The sequence below is a fragment of the Chiloscyllium plagiosum genome, chromosome 11 (assembly GCF_004010195.1).
Source record: "Chiloscyllium plagiosum isolate BGI_BamShark_2017 chromosome 11, ASM401019v2, whole genome shotgun sequence".
NCBI lineage: Eukaryota > Metazoa > Chordata > Chondrichthyes > Orectolobiformes > Hemiscylliidae > Chiloscyllium > Chiloscyllium plagiosum.
Genome location: NC_057720.1, coordinates 67,659,111 through 67,686,778, shown reverse-complemented (window position 1 = coordinate 67,686,778; position 27,668 = coordinate 67,659,111). Strand labels below are relative to the sequence as shown.

Here is a 27,668-nt window from a genome sequence, read left to right as displayed (position 1 = left end):
CGTACCTCAAAGCCATCCATTCTACTTATTTGTGACTCAGTACTCACATTGACAACAATGTCCTGTTCCTGATTGAATACTGACGAAAAGTATTCATTCAGTGTCTCCCCAATCTCTTCAGCCTCCACACGCAACTTCCCACTACTATCCTTGACTGGACCTATTCCTACCCTAGTCATTCTTTTATTCCTGACATACCTATAGAAAGCCTTAGGGTTTTCCCTAATCCTACCAACTAAGGACCTTTCATGTCCCCTCCTTGCTGCTCTTAGCTCTCTCTTCAGGTCCTTCCTGGCTACCTTATAACTCTCAATCGCCCCAATTGAACCTTCCGCCTCATCTTTACTTAGGCCGCCCTCTTCCATTTAACAAGTGATTCCAATTCCTTATTAAACCACGGCTCCCTCACACGACCCTTTCCTCCCTGCCTGACAGGTACACACTTATCAAGGACACTCAATAGTTGCCCCTTGAACAAGCTCCACATATCAATTACGCCCTTCCCTTGAAGCCTACTTTTCCAAGCCACACATCCTAAGTCATGCCTCACAGCATCATAATTTCCCTGCCCCCAGCTATAACTCTTGCCCTGTAGTGCAAACTTATCCCTCTCCATCACTAGAGTAAAAGTCACCGAATTGTGGTCACTGTCCCCAAAGTGCTTACCTACCTCTAATTCTAACACCTGGCCTGGTTCATTATTTTGTTTAGATTTGCTGGACTTTGTGTAGTTTTAAAGCAGGCAGGTTGTCTCAGGTTCAGTGAATATTCTGAGGAATAAACCAGTGAAAGTCAATTGCCTGCTTGAAAGCTCAGTTTGTGTATGTGTTCTTGTGTATAATGAAAGCTAATAAATTAGTACACAGTTTTGTTTTGTCCAATAGATACACCATGAGCAGTAAGTATGTTTTAAAGTGTGTCATTGACATGGTGAGGTCTGAGCCTACCTCCTCTCCTCTCTCAATACTTTGCTATTATGTTTGCTGGAGTAGACTTCTCATAGTCATCCTTTCTGTCTTCCTCTTATCTATTCTGTATGAAGCTTCTGCTTATCAATGAAATAACCTGAGATGAGCAAAGGAACCACTGCATGATCTACAGAATGCACATTGTTTGAATTTGGTGTTACCATGTAACTATACCATTGGGAACACTTGCTTGATAGTTGGTTTCTCCCCAACTTACAGTTGATCTTTATATGAAACTCCTGATTTATATCCTTTGCGGTGTAATATAAATCAGGACCCACTAGCCAAATGTGCCCCACTGTGCAACATACAACAGTCAAAAGAACTCCATTGCAGGTTCTAGAATTGCAGGCTTGATAAATATTTCCTGTTTCCCCACTAGAGCTATTTTTAGCTCCACATAGTTCGCAGAGGAAAGGATGGGCCAACATAAAGTTACATTTTTAAAGAAAAATCCAAAAATGCTTCAGAGTATTGAGTACAGGAGTTGGGAGGTCATGTTGCGGCTGTACCGGACATTGGTTAGGCCACTGTTGGAATATTGCGTGCAATTCTGGTCTCCTTCCTATCAGAAAGATGTTGTGAAACTTGAAAGGGTTCAGAAAAGATTTACAAGGATGTTGCCAGGGTTGGAGGATCTGAGCTACAGGGAGAGGCTGAACAGGCTGGGGCTGTTTTCCCTGGAGCATCGGAGGCTGAGGGGTGACCTTCTAGAGGTTTTACAAAATTGAGGGGCATGGATAGGATAAATAGGCAAAGTCTTTTCCCTGGGGTCGGGGAGTCCAGAACTAGAGGGCATAGGTTTAGGGTGAGAGGGGAAAGATATAAAAGAGACCTAAGGGGCAACCTTTTCATGCAGAGGGTGGTACGTGTATGGAATGAGCTGCCAGAGGATGTGATGGAGGCTGGTACAATTGTAACATTTAAGAGGCATTTGGATGGGTATATAAATACGATGGGTTTGGAGGGATATGGGCCGGGTGCTGGCAGGTGGGACTAGATTGTGTTGGGATATCTAGTCGGCATGGACGGGTTGGACCAAAGGGTCTGTTTGCATGCTGTACATCTCTATGGCTCTATGATCAAAATGTACTTGACCCTAGTAACTGTTCCAAAGGTGAGATGGTGAACTTCTTTGCATCTGTGGTGATTTTATTGTTCACTTTATTCTCGAATCTCTTAAGTTGACTCATTTGAATTTTGCTACTGTTTGCCAATGAAATCAAACTTGGGCAAATGCTCCTCACTGATCTGGGAGCAGTTTGGGAGTACTTCTGGAAGCATCTGGGAGCAATTCTGCCTCTTAAAATTTCTGCTTTAAGAGATGGTGACAATCAATGATGTCATTAGACTCATATGGTCTAACCTCACACCTGTTGACATTCTTCTAGAAAAGTTAGTTTGCTGCAGTTCCCTGGAGTGTTTCAAACACAATTAAGAGAGCTAAAACTCAATGTTCTGAATTCTTATGACAATGTCTTGTGGTTTGCGAATTAAATGCCAGTTTAACACTAACTTACCACACTTGGCCACATATCATGTACAAACCTCATGTGACAATGACTCAGATTGGTTAGAGAAAATTGTAAATTCTGTATTTCTGTTGCTATAACCTGTACTTCAAAGTGATCAAACATCTAATGGTGTGTCAAAGCTTTCTTCTTATGAACTTTTTTTGAAAAATCAGTCATTTGAAATGCTGGGTTGTTTCTTATTACCATATATCATGAAGCTAATGATATACAATAACCATAAATACAAATTAATGGGAGTTGGCCCTTGTGCCTACACTGTCATTTAATAAGATCATAGCTGATCTGATTTCTTTTTATTCACTCATAGAACATAGAACATTACAGCGCAGTACAGGCCCTTCGGCCCTCGATGTTTCGCCGCCCTGTCATATTAATCTGAAGCCCATCCCACCTACACTATTCCATGTACGTCCATATGCCTGTCCAATGACGACTTAAATGCACTTAAACTTGGCGAATCTACTACCGTTGCAGGCAAAGCATTCGATACCCTTACTACTCTGTGTTCATGGATTGTGGGCTTTGGCTGGACCAGCATATATTGCCTGTACCTAGTTGCCCTTGAGGGTTGTGGTGAGCTGCACCAGTCTGTTTGCTATAGATAGACCCACAATGCTACTAGAGAGGGAATTCCAGAATTTTGACCCAACAACATTGAAGGAATGGCAGTGTATTTCCAAGTCAGGATAGAGGGTGGTTTGGAGGTTAATTACAGGTGACGGTGTTCTTAGATGCCTATTTCTCTTGTCCTTCAAGAAAGAAGTGTTGGTTTGGAAGCTTTAGTCGAAAGAGACTTACTGAATTTCTGCAGCTCATCTGATAGCTCATACTGTTGCTACTCAGCCTCAGTGTTTGAGAGAATGAACATTTGGATGGGGTGCTAATCCAGTGGCTGCTTTGTCCAAATGTCAAGCTTCTTGAGTGTTCAAACTGCATTCATCCAGGGGTGGTATTTCATTATACTCTTGACTTGTGACATGTAGATGATGAACAGGCTTTGGGTAGTTGAGGTGAGTCTTCTGACTTGTACTTGGGGGCTTAGTGTTCATGTGCTGAGTCCAGTTGAGTGACCTTATGCCAGAGGGAAGGGGTCATTGATGAAATTACTTAAGACAGTTGGGCCCAAGACACAACCCTGAGGAACTCCTGCAGAGTTCCCAAGATAGTAATTTTGCTAAAGTTCATTGGAGCCACACTCAGTCAGATGCTGGCTTGATGCAAAGGACAGTCACTTTCATCTGACCTGTGGGAGTTAACTCTCTTGTCTCTGTTCAGACCAAGGTTGTCATGTGTTTCAGTTTATGTAGCCCTAGCCAAATTCAAATTGAACATCATTGGATATGTTATTGCTAAGTAAGTGCTATTTGGTTGTACTGTTAATGACTCCTTTACTGATTTATTAAGGCCTCAATTCCATTTTCCTGTCTACTTTTTATGTTTCAACCTCCTGTTAGTCAAGAATCCATTTAGTTTGGCCTTAAAAAATATTCAATGACCCAGCTTCCACTGCTTTGAGGAAGATAATTTTACAGGTCTGTGACTCTGAAACACATTCTCCTCATCTCTATCGTAAATGGCTGAATCCTTATTTTTTTAAATTGTGACCCCCCCTGCTCAGTTTTAGTATCTTACATTGTCTCAAGTGTCAAGTCTACTCCAATTTTTATGTTTTGATAAGGCCACCTTTTATTTGTTTAAACTCCAGTACATTTGGGCCCAACTTTTTTGTCAGCATCTTGTACAGAACTTCCATGTTTTATATTCCATTCTCCTTGATGTGAACATCATTCCATTTGCCCTACTAATCACTTGCTGCAGTTGCATACTAACTTTTTGTGATTCATATACCAGATGCCCCAGGTCCTCTGCATTAGAGTTTTGCTATCTATCGCAAATAATATATTGCTGTTTGATTCTGCCAAAATGGCCAAGTTCTCATTAATCCTGTGCTTTATGGTGCAAACTTTTCATCTAGTTATATAACGGACCTAAATCCATCTGTATAACTTTGTCTTCATCATTGACCTTCCTCTGAGGAAGTTGCAATCATAGCAACCATATATTCCAGTCTTTGCCAAGTAATTTGTGTGATTGTCACTTATTATTGCAAAATCTAAATGCTGAAAAAGAGCACATTTTGTTGAAGATTTTTGTGTCTCACTTGTTAATTGACAAGAATATCAAATCAAGGAGAAATCCAATATTTGTGCTGCATGGGAGGAGAGTATGAATTAGCTGGCAAATGGACTCTGGCAGACATGTTGCTATGGAGAATGCATCAATTAATGATAAATGCCAGTCTTTAAATTTTGACCCAGAGAATTTGACTCTAGACCAGGCATTGCCCTGAGAAATGAACTAGTGAATAACCAACATTCATTTTATTCAATTGAAACAGATGCAGTGTGTATACATGCACTTTGTCTGCAATGAACGAGGCCCTGTACGTTAAATGTATGTAGCTTCCAGTGCACAAGTGAACAATACTTAGTCGAACTAACAATCTTAAATTTGTTACCAACATAATTCTTTGTAAATTTGTGATTACTTACAATTACAGAATCAGATCTAATATTGGACATTGTTGCGAATGCCCAATTTGTTGAGATTACTCTGGAAAGATAGGTCCCTCAAAAGTTTGAGCAGCAGGCGAAGCTAGCTGCTTTATACTGCTACAATGCAGTAATAAATGAGTGGTGTTTGCTATTAACTGGATGCTGCCATCAAGCCAAAAACATGTTCTGCCCATCACACAAACCAACAATGTGATGTATCAGTTTCAATGCCAGGTATGTATATACATCCTGAAGCTTAACTAGGATCTAGGACATATCCCTTCAGTTGCTTTCAGAAACGATGTGCTGATCGGAGTACATCTGGGAAAATTAACAAACAGTGAAATTCACAACTAATCTTGGAGGAACTGTTGGGTGAAGTTCACAGCACAGAATCAGATAAGTTAATTGTTGTTTTAAGTCTTTCCAAGAGAATGGCTGCAGTAGTGAGTATAGTGGATTGTTTCTTTATTATATGTTTTTGGAGATAAGTCTCTTGATTAAATTTAAAATATAAGCCATAGCTATTAATTTAACCTGGGGCAGTGTTTGTAGAGGAATAAGACGGTGTTATTTTCTGGGTCTGTAGATTGTGAAGGAGCAAAAATGGCCTTTGCAGTAATATGTACTACTTGTCAGATGTGGAAGTTTAATGAGAGTTTAAGGGTTACTGCGGATTATATCTGCCATAAATGCTGTTGGATGCAAATCTTATCAGATCAAGTGGATCGGTTGAATAGACAGATAGAAGCGATGAGGAATTTGCAACAGCAACAGTATGTGATGGATGGTAGTTATAGGAAGGTGGGGAAAGTCTCAGATACAGTCACATAGATGGGTTAACTCCAGGAAGGGTGAGAAAGGTCGGCACCTAGGGCAGGAGTCTTTTATGGATATACCCATTTCAAACAAGTGTGCTGTTTTGGAAAATGTAGGGGGTGATGGGTTCTCAGGGGAATGTGGCCCGAACAGCCAAGTTTCTGGTATTGAGACCAGCTCTAATGCAACATCGGCTTCCAAGAGATGAATTGTGTTAGGGTATTCTGTAGTCAGAGGTACAGACAGACTTTTCTGTGGCCAGCAGAGAAAAAGCAGAATGGGTGTTGTTTCCCTGGTGCCAGGATCAAGGATGTCTCAGAGAGGGTGCAGAATGTCCTCACGGGAGAGAGGGGCCAGCAAGAGGTCATTGTCCACATTGGAACCAACGACATTGGAAGGGAAAAGGTTGAGATTCTGAAGGGAGATTACAGAGAGTTAGGCAGAAATTTAAAAAGGAGGTCCTCAAGGATAGTAATATCTGGATTACTCCCAGTGCTACGAGCTAGTGAGGGCAGGAATAGGAGGATAGAGCAGATGAATGCATGGCTGAGGAGCTGGTGTATGGGAGAAGGATTCACATTTTTGGATCATTGGAATCTCTTTTGGGGTAGAAGTGAACTGTACAAGAAGGATGCATTGCACCTAAATTGGAAGGGGACTAATATACTGGCAAGGAAATTTGCTAGATCTGCTTGGGAGGAATTAAACTAGTAAGGTGGGGGTTGGGACCCAGGGAAATAGTGAGGAAAGAGATCGATCTGAGATGGGTACAGCTGAGAACAGAAATGAGTCAAATAGTCAGGCAGGCAGTGACAAGGTAGGACTAATAAATTAAACTGCATTTATTTCAATGCAAGGAGCCTAACAGGGAAGGCAGATGAACTCAGGGCATGGTTAGGAACATGGGACTGGGAAATCATAGTAATTACAGAAACATGGCTCAGGGATGGGCAGGACTGGCAATTAATGTTCCAGGATACAAATGCTACAGGAAGGATAGAAAGGGAGGCAAGAGAGGAGGGGGAGTGGCATTTTTGATAAGGGATAGCATTGCAGCTGTGCTGAGGGAAGATATTCCCGGAAATACATCCAGGGAAGTTATTTGGATGGAACTGAGAAATAAGAAAGGGATGATTACCTTATTGGGATTGTATTATAGACCCCCCAATAGTCAGAGGGAAATTGAGAAACAAACTTGTAAAGCGATCCCAGCTATCTGTAAGAATATTAGGGTAGTTATGGTAGGGGATTTTAACTGTCCAAGCATCGACTGGGACTGCCATAATATTAAAGGTTTAGATGGAGAGGAATTTCTTAAGTGTGTACAAGACAATTTTCTGATTCAGTGTGGATGTACCTTCTAGAGAAGGTGCAAAACTTGACCTACTCTTGGGAAATAAGGCAGGGCAGGTGACTGAGGTGTCAGTGAGGGAGCACTTTGGGGCCAGTGGCCATAATTCTATTCGTTTTAAAATAGTGGTGGAAAAGGATAGACAAGATCTAAAAGTTGAAGTTCTAAATTGGAGAAAGGCCAATTTTGATGGTATTAGGCAAGAACTTTCGAAAGCTGATTGGAGGCAGATGTTTGCAGGTAAAGGGACGGCTGGAAAATGGGAAGCCTTCAGAAATGAGAAAACGAGAATGCAGAGAAAGTATATTCCTGTCAGGGAGAAAGGGAAGGCTAGTAGGTATAGGGAATGCTGGATGACTAAAGAAATTGAGGGTTTGGTTAAGAAAAAGAAGGAAGCATATGTCAGGTTTGGACAGGGTAGATCGAGTGAATCCTTAGAAGAATATAAAGGAAGGAGGAGTATACTTAAGAGGGAAATCAGGAGGGCAAAACGGGGACATGAGATAGCTTTGGCAAATAGAATTAAGGAGAATCCAAAGGGGTTTTACAACTATATTAAGGACAAAAGGGTGACTAGGGAGAGAATATGTCCCCTCAAAGATCAGCAAAGTGGCCTTTGTGTGGAGCCACAGAAAGTGGGGAGATACTAAATGAATATTTTGCATCAGTATTTACTGTGGAAAAGGATATGGAAGATATAGACTGCAGGGAAATAGATGGTGACATCTTGCAAAATGTCCAGATTACAGAGGAGGAAGTGCTGGATGTCTTGAAACGGTTAAAAGTGGATAAATCCCCAGGACCTGATCAGGTGTACTTGAGAACTCTGTGGGAAGCTTGAGATATTTGTGTCATCGATAGTCACAGGTGAGCTGGTGGAAGACTGGAGGTTGGCAAACGTTTAAGAAGGTGCCACTGTTTAAGAAGGGCGGTAAAGACAAGCCTCGGAACTATAGACCGGTGAGCCCGACCTCAGTGGTTGGCAAGTTGTTGGAGGGAATCCTGAGGGACAGGATGTACATATATTTGGAAAGGCACGGACTGATTCAGGATAGTCACCATGGCTTTGTGCGTGGGAGATCATGTCTCACAAACTTGATTGAGTTTTTTGAAGAAGTAACAAAGAGGATTGAGGGCAGAGCAGTAGATGTGATCTATATGGACTTCAATAAGGTGTTCGACAAGGTTCCCCATGGGAGACTGGTTAGCAAGGTTAGATCTCATGGAATACAGGGAGAACTAGCCATTTGGATACATAACTGGCTCAAAGGTAGAAGACAGAGGTGGTGGTGGAGGGTTGTTTTTCAGACTGGAGGCCTGTGACCAGTGGAGTGCCACAAGGATCCGTGCTGGGTGCTCTACTTTTTGTCATTTACATAAATGATTTGGATGCCAGCAAAAGAGGTACAGTTAGTAAGTTTGCAGATGACACCAAAGTTGGAGGTGTAGTGGACAGCGAAGAGGATTACCTCCGATTACAACAGGATCTGGACCAGATGGGCCAATGGGCTGAGAAGTGGCAGATGGAGTTTAATTCAGATAAATGCGAGGTGCTGCATTTTGGGAAAGCAAATCTTAGCAGGACTTATACACTAATGGTAAGGTCCTAGGGAGTGTTGCTGAACAAAGAGACCCTGGAGTGCAGGTTCATAACTCCTTGAAAGTAGAGTTGCAGGTAGATAGATAGTGAAGAAGGCGTTTGGTATGCTTTCCTTTATTGGTCAGAGTATTGAGTACAGGAGTTGGGAGTTAATGTTGCAGCTGTACAGGACATTGGTTAGGCCACTGTTGGAATATCACGGTCTTCTTCCTACCGGAAAGATGTTGTGAAACTTGAAAGGGTTCAGAAAAGATGTACAAGGATGTTGCCAGGGTTGGAGGATCTGAGCTACAGGAAGAGGCTGAACAGGCTGGGGCTGTTTTCCCTGGACCGTCGGAGGCTGAGGGGTGACTTTTATAGAGGTTTACAAAATTATGAGGGGCATGGGCGGGATTAATAGACAAAGTCTTTTCCCTGGGGTCGGGGAGTCCAGAACTCGAGGGCATAGGTTTAGGGTGAGAGGGGAAAGATATAAAAGAGACCTAAGGGGCAACTTTTTCACACAGAGTGTGGTGCGAGTATGCAATGAGCTGCCTTGGAAGTGGTAGAGGCTGGTACAATTGCAACATTTAAGAGGCATTTGGATGGATATATGAATAGGAAGGATTTGGAGGGATATGGGCCGGGTGCTGGCAGGTGGGACTAGATTGTGTTGGGATATCTGATCGGCATGGACGGGTTGGACCGAAGGATCTATTTCCATGCTGTACATCTCTATGACTCCATGACTGTAGCCAATCAGCTAACATTTACAAAACCTGCAACACAATGTCCAACATTAAATATAATTCTGTCTTGGGATATTCCTGAGTGTGGGAAGGTATATTTTCACAACCAATTGAGGATTGTCTGTTGGCTCAGTGACATACTCTTGCTTGGATGTACTGAGACTTAAGGCAGGTTAGAAATGTCCATCAGCCATAATCCAGTTCTACGAGAAAGAAAGTGTTATGTCCATCATTCAATATGGAGCATAAGCCAAGTATAGTTAAGATTTACATGGAAATGCAATCCTTATCGCTGTATTTCACATTTGTTTCATCTATATAGCTTAGCCTTTTCACAGTCAGATAAAATTTTAACAGAATTAACAAATTATAGACAAATTGTAGTCTCAGGTCTAAACTAAAATCAAGTCAGTCGATTCAGTCATGATTTAAGGCCAGATAGCTGTCTTTCCACTAATGTACTCATCATTAACATGTAATGCAAGTCTACCTTAAGATCCAACCCACCTTTGCATCAATCTTAAATGCAATAGGGCCCTGGCTATTAGTTGCCCAATCAAATAGCATTGAACATTTACCCTTAAATATTTTAAAAAATATGATTGGAACAAGTGTTGATTCATTTATCACATTGTGAGATATGTTTGTTTTTGTAAATTAAGCATTTGTTTTAATTCACTCATAAAGAATTCAAAGTTTGTGAGAAGATTTGTAGCTCGGTGCTCGTTGCTGTGGTTCTGTTCACCGAGCTGGGAATTTGTGTTGCAGACGTTTCGTCCCTTGTCTGGGTGACATCCTCTGTGCTTGGGAGCCTCCTGTGAAGCGCTTCTGTGATGTTTCCTCCAGCACTTATAGTGATTTGTATCTGTCGCTTCTGGTTATCAGTTCCAGCTGTCTGTTGCAGTGGCCGGTATATTGGGTCCAGGTCGATGCACTTATTGATTGAATCTGTGGCTGAATGCCATGCCTCTAGGAATTCCCTGGCTGTTCTTTGTTTGGCTTGTCTTATAATAGTAGTGTTGTCCCAGTCAAATTCAAGTTGCTTGTCATCTGAGTGTGTGTCTACTAAGGATAGCTGGTCGTGTCGTTTCGTGGCTAGTTGGTGTTCATGGATGCGGATCGTTAGCTGTCTTCCTGTTGTCCTAGTAGTGTTTTGTGCAGTCCTTGCATGGGATTTTGTACACTACATTGGTTTTGCTCATGCTGGGTATCGGGTCCTTCGTCCTGGTGAGTTGTTGTCTGAGAGTGGCTGTTGGTTTGTGTGCTGTTATGAGTCCTTATGGTCGCAGTAGTCCGGCTGTCAGTTCGGAAATGCTCCTGATGTATGGTAACGTGGCTAGTCCTTTGGGTTGCGGCATGTCCTTGTTCCGTTGTCTTTCTCTTAGGCATCTGTTGATGAAATTGCGCGGGTATCCGTTTTTGGCGAATACATTGTGTAGGTGTTCTTCTTCCTCTTTTTGCAGTTTGGTGTACTGCAGTGTGTTGTGGCCCTTTTGAATAGTGTTTTGATGCAACTTCTTTTGGGTGTGTTGGGGTGGTTGCTTTGGTAGTTCAGGACTTGGTCTGTGTGTGTGGCTTTCCTGTATACCTTTGTGGTGAATTCTCCGTTAGGTGTTCTCTGTACCATCACGTCCAGGAATGGGAGTTGGTTGTCCTTTGCTTCCTCTCTAGTGAATTGGATTCCTGTGAGTGTGGCGTTGATGATCCAGTGTGTGTTCTCTATTTCTGTGTTTTTAATGATTACAAAGGTGTCATCCACATATCTGACCCAGAGTTTGGGTTGAATTTGCAGTAAGACTTTGTTCTAATCTTTGCATTATCGCTTCTGCTATGAGTCCAGAGAAGGGTGAGCCCATGGGTGTGCCTTTGATTTGTTCATGAAGAATATAGGAGAATGAAATATGTAAGAATGGAATGTTTTTACTCTAATGTGTTTAGATAATTGGAAGTGGCATATAAGACTGTATCCTTGTTTCATCGATTTGTAGTAAGCACTGAAAAAATTCATTTTAATTCCACTTAGGTAGTTACAAATATGTCGATGATACTCACTCATGCAATAGGGTTATATTCTTTATATTTTTCACTTATATGTAAGTTTTGGCTCAAATCCAGCAAATAACTTTATAGATATTTTCTGCTGACTGGCTGTATAAAGTTCCTGTTTTACCAGATGAGACTATTGCAAAATGGAAGTAATTGAGCAATAATTATATAAATTATGAATAAAGATATGCTTTTAAACATTTAGCATATACTCCTATAAAGTGCATATTTGAACTAAGATTAAATTTCAATTTGTTTTCATGGAATCTGAAGCATTTGAGCTTCTGACCTGCATGGTTCATGGCTGACTAGTGTTTTTTATTAAATCTATAGATGAGAGGATTGGATAAATGATGTCTGCTTGTTGATTCTTGGAGTCCAGAACTCGAGGGCTGAGGTTTAGGGTGAGAGGGGAAAGATAGAAAAGGGACCTGAGGGGCAACTTTTTCACAGAGTGGTGCATGTATGGAATAGGCTGGCAGAAGTGGTGGAGGCTGGTACAATTATAGCATTTAAAAGGCATCTGGATGTGTATACGAATAGGAAGGGGTTTAGAGGGATGTTGGCCAAATGCAGGCAAATGGGACTAGATTAGTTTAGGATATCTGGTCGGCATGGACGACTTAGATTAAAGGGTCTGTTTCCATGCTGTGCATCTCTGTGACTCTGTAATTGTAAAGAGATCTGAAAATCACAGATTACTGTTGAATAGGCGATTTGGTCTTTGAATTTGAGATAAAGCTTTACAATTAATTTTCATTCTAATCTAAAAGTATCTTTTATGAATTTCAATTCTGTCCTTCCACACTCCTTTTATTCTGCGATTTTATAAAAAATGGAGTAAAAGGGGTGAAACTTTTTTGCTTCAACCTGATCAGACCTTAAAGGTCTCCTGGGAATCTTTGGTGGATATGTTGGCCTTACACTCCCTATAAGGTAAATTTAACAGAATAATCACTGGTTCTTATTGGTTGAGAGATTGGTTGAACCAGACTGTGTCACCTGGACCTGATTTGAAATGTTCATAATATTAAGGAGTATCGGTTGGGTGGATTGGAACAACCTGTTTCTCCTTGTTAGTGTGTCTATGACTAGAGACCATAGTTTAAATAATACAGCCAGCCTTTCAACTGAAATTAGGAAATATTCTACGCAAAACGAGTGATCGAAGTTTAGAAACTTTTTCCATAAATGGTTATTGATGCTAGATCAGTTGATAATTTTAAAGCCAAAATCAATAGCCAGAAATGAAAAGTTCTAACCCAACTGATACTCCTTAATATCCTGAACATAGTTATAACGTAGAAAGTGCTTCAGCCAACTTGCATGTATCTAGGTCCCACAAACAGCAAATTGTGTTCTGTTTTTGTGATATTGTTATGGCAAAAATATTGGTTGACACCAAGGAACAAATCTCTGCTGTTCAATATGGAAATTCATAAAGCCCAAGGAAAATTTTGAGACCCTTCTACCTTCCTCTTTAATAATATTTCCAATTCCCCAAGTTGAACATGTACTGGAATTTTTCATAGGCTCACCATTTGATGCTACTGCAGAGAAAAGTATTTAATATACTATTACATTATAAATGGATGTGAATACAGGAACATTGTATAGTTAATAAGTTTGCAGATGATACCAGAATTGGTGGTGTAGTGCACAGTGAAAAGGTTATTGGAGTACAATGGGATCTTGATCAGATGTGCCAATGGGCAGATAGAGTTTAATTTAGATAAATGTGAGATGTTGTCTTTTGGTATGGCAAACAGGACAGGCCTTGTACTGATAATGGTGGGACCCTGTGGAGTTTTGCTGAACGAAGAGACCTAGGTTCATATTTCCTTGAACATGGCATCATAGGTAGACAGGGCAGTGAAGAAGGCACTTGGCTTGCTTGCCTTCATTGGTGAGAACATTGAATGTGGAAGTTGAGATGTCATGTTGTGGCTGTGCAGGACATTGGTGAGATTATTTTAGCATACTGCATACAATTCTGGTCACCCTTCTATAGGAAGGACATTGTGAAACTTGAGAGGGTGCAGAAATGATTTACAAGGGTGTTGCTGTGTCTGAGTTTGAGTGAAAGGGAGAGGCTGAATAGGCTGGGACCTTTTACCCTGGAGCATTGGAGGTTATGGGGTGACCTTATAGAGGTTTATAAAATCATGATTGACATGGTCGTTATCCTAGGGTGGGTTTAAGATTAGAGGGGAAAGATTTAAAAGGGACCTGAGGAGTAACATTTTTATGCAGAGAGTGGTGCGTGTATGGAACTAGCTGCCAGAGGATGTGGTGGAGGCAGGTACAATTACAACATTGAAAGGCATCTGGCTAGGTATATGAATAGGAAGGGTTTAGAGGATATGGGTCAAATACTGGCAAATAGGACTAGATCAGATTGGGATGTCTGGTTGGCACGGACAAATTGGACCAAAGGGTCTGGTTCTGTGCTGTGTAACTCTGACAGTATAATTTTTGTGGACAAGTAGAATTAAATATATGGTATTCTTCAAGGGCTTTTCGCACTTTCAAACCTGGGAACTACTTTATTATGACTTTGATTGCTAGAATCCCTGAACTTGTTAAAAAATCCTTCTGGTATGACATTCTCGCATTTAAAGTGAGCACCTTAATGCTTTAAATTTTGGCATTCTCCTTACAGATAGTTTAAATCAATATATTCAAATGTTATCACACCTCTAGAGCAGCTGGAACCTAAACCAGGGCCTTCTAGCTCAGAAGTAGGGTCACTACCACTGCATCACACCAATCCTGTCATTCTACTCAAATGTTTTTACACTATTTTCTTTTGATCTTTCACATTTTACCTAATTTTGTAGCTCAATGCAATCTACAAAATGGACAACATTTCTCTGTCCAAATTCTGGTTATTTATTTGTGTATTTTACATCTAGCGTGTTTGAATTTGACATTTCTGAAAGTGGGCTCCCAGCACCAGTAAGCAGTGACATCATTCTCCCTACCTGTCAATTGAACAAAGTCTGAAACCTAAAATCTCTACAGTCTTCCTCCCTACTAGTTTCTTAACTGCCCCACAGGTTACCTCGATGCCTATGCATTTCAATTTTATGGGCAACAATTTGTTGTCAAAAAATCTATTAATCTTAATTTTTAAAAAAATTTATTGTCATGTGTACCTAAGTACAGTGAAAAGCTTTGTTTGCGAGCAGTACCGGCAGATCGTAGTAAGCAAGGACATAGAGATAATCGGGTGAAGAAATGAGTAGACAGAAGCAGACAAGTTACATCGCACAGGACATGTGCTAGACAAGATCAGCATTATTTGAAAAATAGAAAGACCTTTCATCAGGCTAATAACAGCAGGGATGAAGTTGTTCTTGAACCTGCTGGGGTTCAAACTTCTGCCTGACAGAAGAGGTTACAGCAGAGCATTGCTTGGGTGCAATGGGACTTCGCTGTTGGCAGCTTTTTGGCCACAACAGGCCACATAAATAGAGTCCATGGATGAAAGGTAGGCCTTTGTAATGTTCTGGGCAGTGTGCACAACCTTCTGTCGTTTCTTACGTCCTGGGCAGAGCATAACCAGGCCATTACGCACCCAGACAGTATGCTTTCAATGGTACGTCTGTAAAAGTTGGTGAGGGACGCTATGGACATGCCAAATTTCCTGAGCTGCCTGATGAAGAGGCTTTGTGCTGCCTTGACTGTTGCATCTACATGGGAAGTCCATATCTTCTATGTGCCATCACAGTGATTGGCATGTTAAGTTCAAAATGCATAATCATTCTACACCACCTAAATCATGTCTTCCTGCTAGCTGCTTTGAAGCTCCAAAGGGACTGCCTGAAAAGGGAAACAAAGACTAAGAAAACCACAGCACACCAAGTTGAGAGCTGGTGCATTTGTATTCTTCCAGTTTATAGTGCCTGAAACTTCAACCAATTTCAGTCAGGTGATATTACAAACCGGCAGGAATAAAGACCTCCAAATGAATCCTTGCAATCAGGCCAGATTAATGAGGTATTTCTGAGGGCATTAATTGAGCATCAGTTAATCCTTGAAAGAAGGAAGTCATGTCCTATAATAATTTCATGATCTTATATTGATAACAGTGGCATTGCACAAATCTATAATTTACACAAATCTGTAATTTTAACAAAGTCTATGCATGTTGTGGCCAGAAGAGTTGAGCATTGCTCTAAGTGAGTGGACATCAATGAAACCACTAAGGGAATGAAACAGTGAAAATGAATCCAAGCTTAGATCAGGTTATTTGAGTGTTAAAGTTCACTAAATACATGTTTAGTCTGCGATTTTCCCTTGTCATTAATTTTCTTTACTGCCAAATTTCAGGATAGAGGGAGTGCCGGAACTACACTAATAAAAACAAATTGTTGCGTAATGATGCATTTTAAAGCAGTGATATACCAAGCAAAGTTTAATGCTGTAGTACAAGACCATTCTTCTGACAATATTTCTTTTTCTGATAGTGTTATTCCACTCTTAAAGCAATCCATTGGGATTTTAATGCAACGTACTCCTCCAGCTTTGGATCATGTGCTGCCCCAGTGCTATCAGCGGGTAGGTAGAAGAACTTCTATATGCAGTATTACAAGAGGAAAGAAAGTGCAGTTAAACTGGAACTCGTCATTCTCATTTATTCTTCCAGGTTCAACACTTGCAAGGAGTTTATAGTATAATTGATCCTCACTTTTGGACGTTGTGTAGTGAAGTCTACATTGGTACAGTAAAGCTTTTGGTTGCTCCTGATGCAGATGCACGATGGATTTTGAGTCAAACACACAACATTTTCACACAGGTATATAAAGAGGTTATTTCCACTGTTCTATCATGAGTGTTTCTCTTTACCAATCTACAAGGTTCAGAAATTGTTGATGACTATTTAAGAATTATTTTTATGATGCAAAGTTTAAGGTTCTCATAAAAATTAAACTATTTGTTTGCAAAATGCTTCTTACTGACAGTGTGCACAATATTCTGCCATTTGTATGACTAAGGAAATGTATACTAAACTTAGTTTTGCTTAGTCTCTGGTAATGTAGACAAGCCTAAATTTATGATTGAATGGTCATTTGAAATTCCTAGGAAGCAGCCATTCTGTAGCACAGTAGTGGACTGGTTGGGCCGAAGGACCTGTTTCCACACGTAGGGAATCTAATCCAAAAAAAAAGTTAAGAGGTTAATTAGGAGAATGGTTTTACTGGTTGGAATTGACACTGATTTAATGAGTCAGTTATACCAAGTAGTAACAATAGTGGCACTTCAAACCTACTATTATGGAGTATTTATTTGAAACAGATTAGTTTATGGTTTGCTACAGAAGAATGGTTAAAATGTACTAGTCGATCATAGACATAGGACATAGAACATTCATCTTTGATACTCATTGATTTTGCAGGGTCTTTGTGTCGAGGGTGGCTATTCAACACCTGACATATTTAAGGGTTGTCTAATGGGCAAAGTGCACAACAAAGGGCAAGAAAATATTGCCAATTTGTCATGTTTTGGAGGTTTGGGCTGTTTAGTTCCTGAGGTCAAGTAGGAAATGACTGAATGCAGGTTTTGATAGTGTCTGTATCTGTAACACTGGTGGCTCTTCATTATGTAGATGCAAAAAGATAAAAGCCCAATTCTTTCCACCACAACATAACTCAGCCTCACACACCATGGGTTCACACTTCTGGCTATGGAAAGTTTCTGATATTTTCATTATTTTAAAGACCCACGAGTATGACCACAGAGTCTACTGTTATCCCCAAGCTTGCCCCGATAATGACCTGCTTTTAAATGGAATTAATTGATTGACCCTCCTCCTAACGTCTTTACAGCACTTTGAGATCTGAAAACTGGCCACTAATTCCTTTAGATGCAGTATCATTTTTCAGCATTCTGTATGGTATTTTCTGGCATGCTAAACTTTCATCATTCACAGACTTTGGATTTTTCTTCAAGGGGATTACAACGTTGCTCATGAGTTAGGGTATACTTTCTAGAAATTATGCTCTTATTGCTTAATAACTTCTGCTCTTTATAAGTTATCACAAGTGTTTCCAACAGTTCCCTCAGCACCTTGTTATAATTAACTTTAAACTAATGAATCCATTCTTTCCAAGTTTTGGCTTTGTCAAATTAAGCACCACACAGGCCTCTTTCCAGTCTCTGCAAACAACTATAATTGCCATGAGCTCAGCTATTTAAGCTAGTGGCTTTTAGCACAGTCTCCATTTCTTTTCAGAATCTAGGGTGAAGACCACATGGCACAGGAACATGTTTGCTTTAAGAACCCTAATTCTGGCTGGACCATTCTGCATACATGTCTACATACTCAGTCATAATCTTTCTTCTGTCTAACATGTCTTATGACTAAGTAGTAAAGATCAATGTGATGTACCATGTAAAATTTTGATCACATCTTAAGCTTCCATTACAGGCCCTATACGGTCCTTGATGGCTCTTTTAATTGCAAGCTAACCATTAAAGGTCTTACCATCACTGGCAGCTTACTCTATCATCTTTTCAATTATTCCTTAATCAATTTTATAAACTGTTTTATTATCTCCAGAGTATCTTACCATATATAACTCCTTTTAGGTGCACAAATGGTTTTGGAAATATTGTTTAAATGGTACTGTATTTGTCCTTGTCTAATAGGTTTCCCAAGTATCTTGACTTAAGTCCATTGTTTTTTGTCAGTGGAGGCCCCTTCACAAACTGGCACTCACATTGAGATTTAAAACATTGCTATTGATAATTTAATAGGCTGATGTGATTTTTGTTCTTTGCACTTGAACTGATTGACTTGGTAGGCCATTTCAGAGGGCAGTTAAGAGGCAATCATATTGCTGTGGATCTGGAGTCCAGATATCTCTCCGAAGGATAGCAGATTTCTCTCTCTGAAAAAAAAACACCAGTGACCAAAATTAGCTTTTACAACAATTGATGATTGATCACCATTAATGAGACCAGCTTTATAGTCCACTAGTTAACATCATGCAATCAGTGGCATTCATAAAGGAAAGAACATCTTGACTATATAGATTTTAACATGATAAAATGATTTGGCTGGGGTATTTAACCTTCTTTCTTTTGTGAATCCTGTACTTTGTTTTCTAATGGAGTAGGTGTTTTTGTTGGCTGAAAGTGGTAGGTAGTGCATAAGATGACCTCTTCCACTCCTCGTCTCCCCCCCAATGCACAATGTTGACTGCATGTTTACTGAGTAAAACATTTCCAAGACAACTACACAGGAGCATGCTGCTGCAAAATGTTGCATACAATACCAGTTGTGTACTAGAACATGATGTGGTGTAAAATTTAGCATAAAAATTCACAACACTTTGGTTGCTGAACATTTTATGAATTTGTATGTTTGCTTAAATGGAAAGGGGGAAGCATTGCGTTATTTACTGATATTGAGAAATTTTGATAGTGAGGATGTAACACATTTCGACTTCATTTTACTGAGTAAGTAAACAAAACTTTTTATTCCTTTTTATTCACAGGCAGGAGTAAGACAGCTTTATGTCCAGATTGACTTTGCAGCACTGTAAGATTGTCTTAAAACACTTGGGTCCAAACCCTTGTTGCTGGGATCAATAAATAGATTTAACTGCTGTTGGGTTGCTGGATTGAAACATCACCATACAGTGCGCTTGATATCAACTGAGAACTATTTATTTGCAATCGTGGAAGGCTCTTCTCAAAAGAGATGAGAAACAGTGAAGTAATCTGCATAATCACCACCCACTAGATCTGGAGCCACCTTTATGTCTAGACCTGAAGTGTCTTATTTCATCTTGATTTTTATCAAGGAATTATAGCCCAGTCAGCGTTCTAGTATATGATGAGCCAAGCATCGTGTTGGTATAATCCTGCATCCTAGCAGATATGTTCCCACATTTCCTCCTATTCCTGTTCTTGTAAATATTGTTGTCCTGACTATCATTCCACTCCATAATGATTATTTTCTAATTAGTTGTACACTATACATGTTGAATGAAATGAACCATATTCAGTTTCTGAAGTGCCTTTTTCCAGTGGACATGAATTAATATTGGAAGCATAGAGAGTGGATACTGGACCCATTGGGACACATTTTATAATCATTGACCAGTAGTGAGCATCATGGTGATCAGCATGATTTTCATGAATTTTAAGTTTTCATTTTGAAATGAGGGGGTGTTGGGATGTGAGCAAACTTATCCTTTTTTTTGTAGTGGTGGGATATGTATAATATTTTCAACACCATTAATACTCGTGCTGTTCATTATATGCTGACTGATATAATGGAATTCCACTTGCATCATGGCAATTTTGCACATGGATGACTGTTTATCCTGGATTGGGCTGGGGTTGAAAATGGACAGTGTGGCAGAAGACACATGCACAGTGGATCTGATTAGAAAACAAATATTCTTAACATAAAATGTGAACAGTTTTTTTTAAAAAAAGTGTCCTCATTCCTACTTGGACTCTGCTTGTTTGCAGGTGATCTGCTCTTAGGTAAAGTTCAGTAAAACTACGGTTTTAAACACTGAAAATGAGCTTTCTTAATTGGTTCTACAAGTCAAAATACTGCAGATGCTGGAAATCTGAAATATAAACAGAAACAAAATACTGGAAATACTCAACAGACCACACAGCTTCTGTGCATCAAGGAACCATGAATGTTTTAAGCTGGTGTCCTTTCAGAAACTGAGAAAGATGCTGCTTGGCCTACTCAGAATTTCCAGCCTTACCTGTACACATTTATGAACTGCTTAGCTAACTTTAGATTCAAAGAGGGATTTTTTAATAATGCCAGAGACTTGCCAGAAGGAATGGTTATATTGTGAGTTGATATGTTTAGTGAATGGTTTCTCATTAATGTTTGTGTTGGTCTAGTTTAAACCGGTATTGTGGACCAAGCAAGTGCAAAACTTTGCCGTCAGCAAGAGGTTTGATAACCTGATTTCTCTTTCAGTAGATTGTTACTATACTGAGGCTCTGGGAGCACTGGTTCTAATGGAACTTAACAGAGTTTAAGTTGCAAAGTAATGATGAGAAGACTAACGAATAATCAGTGCCCAGAGTCGTGTTGCCTGTGTATCATTGACTTGAGTATGTCAGAATTCCACAAGTGGGAGTGATTGCATGAGGTGCAAAGCAAAGGACTGCAGCCTGCTTGCAATCTAGAAACCAGACAAAGTTTTGTTTTGTTTTAGCTGTTTTGACAATGAGTGGAATCAACTCTGTAAATTATTGAAGTTCATCTGGCAATTAAATGGTTTGGTGAAGTCAGCTGCTTAGGGAAAATAATTGGAATATGAAGCAGTATCTTACAATGATTGCCAAACTGCATTGTTCAAGGCAAATGTTTACAGCTTAAAAACCTTGGTATGATTTTAAATGTTTACACGCAAGCTGTAATCACTTCCTGTGTGTCTGTGCAGGATAGATTAATAGTACTGCACAGATATTCCCTTCTCCCTCCCGTGCCCAGACTCTATCTGTAAAACAATTTTGATTTGCTTAAGTTCACATCATTGCAGGTCTCTATCTCTCAATTTACATGCTTTCAGTGCTCACTTCCCACAATGTGAGTAACTCTTTATACATGGCAGGTTTATCTGATAAACTTCAATAAATAAATACTTCTGCATCAAAGCAAAAATATTTATATTGTTTTGAGAAGGAATGGTTGCTATTCACTTTAAACAAAATAGTCACTCTGTTGGGTGTAGAATGCATTGTTGCTGCTTCTGGGAACGTTTTCAACATTAAATCAAAGAGGGTCTTTGTTCTGTATCAAGCCTTTGCCTCTACCCATAAATTTAACTGGGCATTTGAGGAGAAGAGAGTTGTATTATTTTGTTTTTTAAAAAAAGGTTGTCAGACTGTAGAAGTTTTCTTTCAGTTTTGCAGCTTTGAACAGGATTTTCTGAAATCACACCTGAAAGTCTTGAGCTATTCAGTTGTTTTTCAAGTTGATTTTAAAAACATTATAGATAAATCTCTTGAAGATCTGAAAAGAGATTCAGTACAGTATTTTAGTAATTTGAAACAGACTTGTAAATGTCACCAAAGCAATTTGAAGTACGCACAACTATGAAGTAAAGTCTCTACAGTAAATTGTCTTTTCAAACAACTTGTCTGACTTATGGAAATATGAATAATAAATATTTTGACAACATTGTTTTGTGTAAGTTTTCAAAATTTTTATTTTATTTTCCATTGCGGGAATGATCACCATTAACAAGCTTCAGATTTAATGCTAAGTTACAGAACAATATTTACTATTAATGCATCTCACACTTGTATGAAATTCCAGGATCACTGATTTTAACATTAGGACAATAACTTGTAACCAACTGGTAGCTCAGGAACTGTAACATAATGTAGTTAAGCTCCATAAGTCTATTAATTATCATGCAAATGTGAGAGTATATATTTGTTTTTCATGATCAGGTAAACAAATTGTCTCATCTCTGCTTTAAAAATAATTCTTTTTTAAAAAAAATAAACAAACATCTTAACACTAACTATTGTGCCTGCACTGAGACAACCGCGCTCTCTCTGAAAGGTTGATCAAGGAAAAATAAATTGAAGATACAATTTGTAGATCAATTAGTCCATAGTTCTCTAAATTATTTTCATCTTGTAATTATTGGGACACTGGGAAGGGGAGGATTTTGGTGTGCTCAAATGAATTTGTGATATTGATGCTCTAAGAAGGAAGGAAGCGTGACTTGATTTGGGGTAATAATATGGAGTAAGTGAGTTCAAAGTAGGAATCTTAATGACTGCAGCACTGTGGAGTTCAATTTTAAATTAGAAATGGAGAAGGCAAGGTTGAAAACATTGGAGTGGGAAGAAAATAAACAAATCACCTTATAACTGGAACCGGAGACTCTACGTGGAGTTTTGAACAAATGTTTTCCAACACCTCAATTCAATGTTACAATTGAATGGGATTGCACGGAGTTACGTTCCATGAAAACACAGTTGTCATGTGAGACCTCTTCTAGATTGCAAGATTGAATTGACGAAGTGCTCTCACCATTGGGTATAGTGTAAACTTTGGAAATCAACATTTGACCCAGGTATACAGGGGGCTGAAAGATCAGTAGAATCCAGAACAATCTTTAGTGCGAAGGTGTGAAATTGAGAGAGGCCTATGAGGCCATGGTGATAAAAATTGCACATCATGAGGACATTTGTTTCTGAGAGGTAGCGCTGCTGGAGCATCATGCTCCCACATTACTATGATAATCCTAACCATTCAGTTGTCCCCATTTCCAGTCAGTGCTATCCCTATGGAGAAGTTGATCATATCCAGACAGTGTGTAGGAAGAGAGGAAGCCATAATCCTCAAAGCTCTAGGTTGCAGCCATGCACCTCAGAATAAATGTAAATGTGATTCAGCATCCTGAAAAATCATCTAACGCACCTCTGTAGAATCAGACGTTGATGTTAATGAGCAGCATGTTAAAGTTGTGCTCAGACAGCAAGACACGTTTTGTGTGTATTTGTGTTTTCTTGTGTAGTTTGTGTGCTGTCGTGTGTGGTCATGTCTGTCACTTGGTAGTGTGGTCCTGTGTGCATGTCGTGTGGTTGCATATGCATGATCATGTGGGTGTCATTTGAGGTTATGGTCATGTGTGCGCATGTTTATGCTGTTGTGTCTGAGACAGAACTTACTCCTCTGATCTCAGAGCCTCGCTTGTATGTTGTAGAACATTTGCTTGAAAGAGGAAGTCTGCCGGGTTACTTGGCATGCATCTCTACCATCTAAATTCCTCCTGCAATTTGGTCTAAAATTCACAAAACATCAATAAGTTAACTGAATCAACTGGTAGAGCAGACTAATTCAGAGCTTTGACTAATATAAATCCATCAATGTCACAGTGCCCAGTCATTCCAAGGAGTTAGTTCGGGATTTGCACAGTTAAAAATGTTGAGAGCGCAAACTCCAGTTCCTGGAAATGGATGGAACTACCCAGATGAGGAAGAAGTATGTTACAAAAAATTAAATTTAATTTTTAAATATGTTTATAGTTAAATTATACTTTTCTTTAACACATGCTGGTGTTAATGAGGAACATAGTTTTAACATGTGAATCACTCTGGAAGGTTTGATCATATGTTTTTGTGATCACACTTAACATATTTGCAACTGTACATATGAGTACCATTTTAAATTCTAAGTTTAATTTTTTTGTAGGTGGGGCAGATGTCGGTATGTCACACAAACTGAGCATTTTAAGTTGTTCTGTAAATAGAGTATAACAATTGCCTGCAGTTGAACATCTTTAGTTTTACTCTGTGCAATACATGTTGTTCTTTATTTGAAACAAACCCAAATGGAATGGCTTGAAGTTCAGAGTTCCAGAGATGGGGAAACAAAGCTTTTGCTAGACCCACCAAGTTATGGATGTGCACTACATTCACCTGTGCTGCTGTACCTTCAGTGGAAGTGCAAAAATGACTCCTGGTGGAGCTTTGAGGTTCAAGCCTTGTGAAAAACAGATTAGAAATGAACATTGCCACTAACATCTTTAGTAAAGTCCAAGTAAACAAAGTCTACTGCTTTGCCCTCATCAATCATTTTGGCAACTTGCTCAAAAAACTCAAATCAAGTTTGAGACACACTATTTAACTCTTGCAAAACCATGCTAATTATCCCTAATCAATTTTTGCCTTTCAATGTCCATAAATATTTTTTAAAATCACCTCCAACAAAGTCAGGCTTTCATGTCTACAGTTCCTCATTACAACCTTTCCCACCCTCCACTAATGCGGCACCTCACCCATACTTATAGATGATGCAAATATTTCTGCAAAAGGTCTTGTAATTTCCCCCCTTCCTATAACATTGTGATACATTAAATCAAGTCCTGGAGATTTATCCACTTTTACATTGTCTAAGAATGCCTGAACTTCCTCTTCTATATTGAGAACTGTTTTTAAAACATCAAAATTTGTTTGTGTTCTCTAGACTTTTCTCCACAGTAAAAACTGACACGAGATATTCATTTAGTATCTTGCCCAAGTCCTGGGGTTTAACACAAAGATGACTTCCTTGATATTTAAGGGGCCCTACCCTCTCTCTGGTTACCCGCTTGCTCCTAATGTATTTGTCGAATCTCTTTGGATTATCCTTAACCTTATGTGTCAATGCTATTTAATATCCCTCTTTGCCTCCCTAATTTCTTTCTTATATTAATTAAGAGATTCAATTGAACCAAGTTATCTACATCTAAAATAAGATTTTTTTTTTATCCTTGACTAGAACCTCAATATCTTTATTCATCCACTGTTCCTTAATCTTACCAGCCTTACCCTTCACTCTAACAGGAACATAATGCCTCTGAACTCCCTCGAAATCCTCATGCTTGCCAAATATCCTTTTACCTGCAAATAGTCTACTCCAATCAGCTTTTGAAAGTTGTTGTCTCATACCATTAAAATTTGCCTTACTCCAATTAATAATTAATTATAAATCCACCTGCAATGCTCATTTTTTTTCAATCCAGTAACAACTGCAGAGAAAGGAATCCTCCATTATGGATATTATAGACACTATAATGTACTTTGATAAAGGTTGTCTACCTTCTGCCCTGGCTCTGATCCCTGCAAAATCAACTTATTTCCAATTATTTGTGGGTGGGAGCTTGACAGTGTAGGTCCCTGATTATGTTTCTATTGATGGAGTTGCTCCCAGAAAGAAGATGTATTATTCCCCTTTGACAATCTATCACGATTGCCTTGCAGTAAACTCAATACAAGATCTTGGAAAATTTGCCATGTTTTAATGTTAGAAAATTTGCAAAGGCAGCTGTCAGCTCAGCACATTCCACTCCAAATGACTTGAACCATCTAGATCTGACTTCTCCTCATCAATATATAGATATCATACACATATATAAAAATATACTCATTCCCTCTGTATTCAGTGGAAGAATTCTGTAGCCTCATGGAAGATGACTTTGACAAAGATCTATTATTTGATATAATATAAATCCTGTTTGTGTGGAGATTGCTTTGAAATTAAATCTCAAATTGCATCTACTTAATTACTGGATTGAACCAAAACATTTCCAACAGCTATGATATTTCACTTTGGGATTTAATTGTACATCAGCTTAAAAATGAGGATTTCCTTTATGATGCCCAAACAATTTTTGTGTTGGATAAAGTCCTGCACAATAGAGCACCATTCAACCTAAAATAACAATGTAATATCAACATATGAAGTAGGCCACTCAATAAGATCATAGCTGATCTGTTTCTATTTCATATTCCCATTATTTGTGATAACTTTTGAAACTTAGATTTTTCCTTTATTTACCTTGTCAAGTCTATTCTGGGTCTTGTATAATTCCATCAAATCACATTCAATCTAACCTGCTGTTGAAATGAGCCCAGTCGATCCAATTTTTCTTGAGACAACCTACTTATTCCTACTTATCAGTATAATAAAATCTATGGACTGTCTTCAATGCATTTCTTTATTTCCATAAATAAGGAGATTAAAACTGGCCACAGTATTTGAGATGTGGTCTCATCAATGCCCTTCATAACTGAAGCCTAACAGACCATGCCTTTATAACAAAAAAAAACAGCGGAAGCTGGAAATCAGCATCTGCTCAGTTTTTCCAGCAACTTATGTTTTTTGACGCTTGCTTTTATGTTCAGCTCCACGTCATAAAGGAGAACATCCCATTCGCCGCCTTAATTATGTACTATACCTGAACATTGTTTTTGTGATTCATGTATTGAAATACTTAAGACCCTCTGCATCTCCGAGTTCTCCAGGTATATAATACTCTACCTTTCTTCACTTGGCCTGCCAAGGTGAATATTATAGTCCCAATTTCTTTTCCAGTCAACCTATCTGACTGCATCCCCTTATGACCTCTTCACATGACAACATACTTTCCCACCCAGTTTTGTCATCTGCAAACTCAGTTACCACACCTTTGCCCTTCATCCAAGACATTGAAATAAATGGTGAAAAATTGAGGCCCCAGAACAGACAACTGCAGCATTTACCTGTCACATCTTACCAATCAGAAAAAGACCAATTATACAGTCTGTGTTTTCCACTTACAAGACACCCACACACTCCCTTTATCCACATTTTACTCAATGAAACAATTCCAATAACATAAACATGATTTCCCTCTCACTAAACCATGCTGACTCTTGCTGATTAGCTCGAGCTTTTCTAAGCACCCAGTTATAACAGTCTTCTTGATACATGAACACCAACTAGCCACAAAAAGACATGACCCTCTCTCACTAGTATCCTCACATACAGGTGAGGAAGGACACCACTTCGACTGGGACAGTACATCCATCCTAGGACAAGCCAAACAAAGACGTGCACGAGAATTCCTAGAAGTATGACATTCCAACTGGAACTCTATCAACAAACCCATCGAGTTAGACCCCATCTACCATCCCCTGAGAAAAGGAACAGGAAGTGACTTCACCACAGGAAATGACATCACCAACCCAAAGAAACCCAAACATATAAATAGAAAGCAGGAATTTTCAACATTGCTTCGCATGAGGTCCATTGAAGATGTTACCTAGTAAGGTAACGAAATGTCTGGAAATGAACCTTTCAGCTCAGCGAGCAAACCTACATCCAAAAGTCTTCTTGATCAATTCTACCATCTTCCCAGGATAAATGTCAAGCTGACAAAAATCAACTATGAGCTAGTCCACACACTGTGTTGAGTGCTGGTTTAGATAAACTTGCTGGAAATCTTCCATGCTCATTAATTAACTCTCAAAAGAATGAATCAGGATCTATAATATAACAGACTGAATGGACTTCCAGTCATGTACTCTGCTGACGGCCACATCAACTCAACCTCCTCTACACAAACAACAAAATCATTTGTAAAGATTTACAATTGACATTCCACTGCTACTCTCAGGTTATTTTTTAGCAGGAAAAACAAACATGTTATGATATTTGAAGTACAGATCCAAATCTGGCACAATTAATTGTCTGAAACAATATCCATCACTCCCAAATATTCTCTGAAATATCTCCAGATTGTTACAAGGA

General features: G+C 39.2%; 1 protein-coding gene across 2 annotated transcripts in view; it reads left to right on the top strand.

The window, feature by feature from the left end:
• slc30a7 (solute carrier family 30 member 7) overlaps positions 1-22,083 on the top strand; it is a 72,540-nt gene extending 50,457 nt beyond the window's left edge. For both annotated transcript variants that reach the window (XM_043699661.1, XM_043699662.1), the window contains exons 9-11: positions 16,075-16,165; positions 16,254-16,403; positions 19,108-22,083. In XM_043699661.1, the coding sequence (XP_043555596.1) occupies positions 16,075-16,165; positions 16,254-16,403; positions 19,108-19,155 (289 nt within the window). In that variant the 3' untranslated portion in view covers positions 19,156-22,083. The remainder of the gene's footprint in view (positions 1-16,074; positions 16,166-16,253; positions 16,404-19,107) is intronic.
• The last annotated feature ends 5,585 nt before the right edge of the window (positions 22,084-27,668 follow it).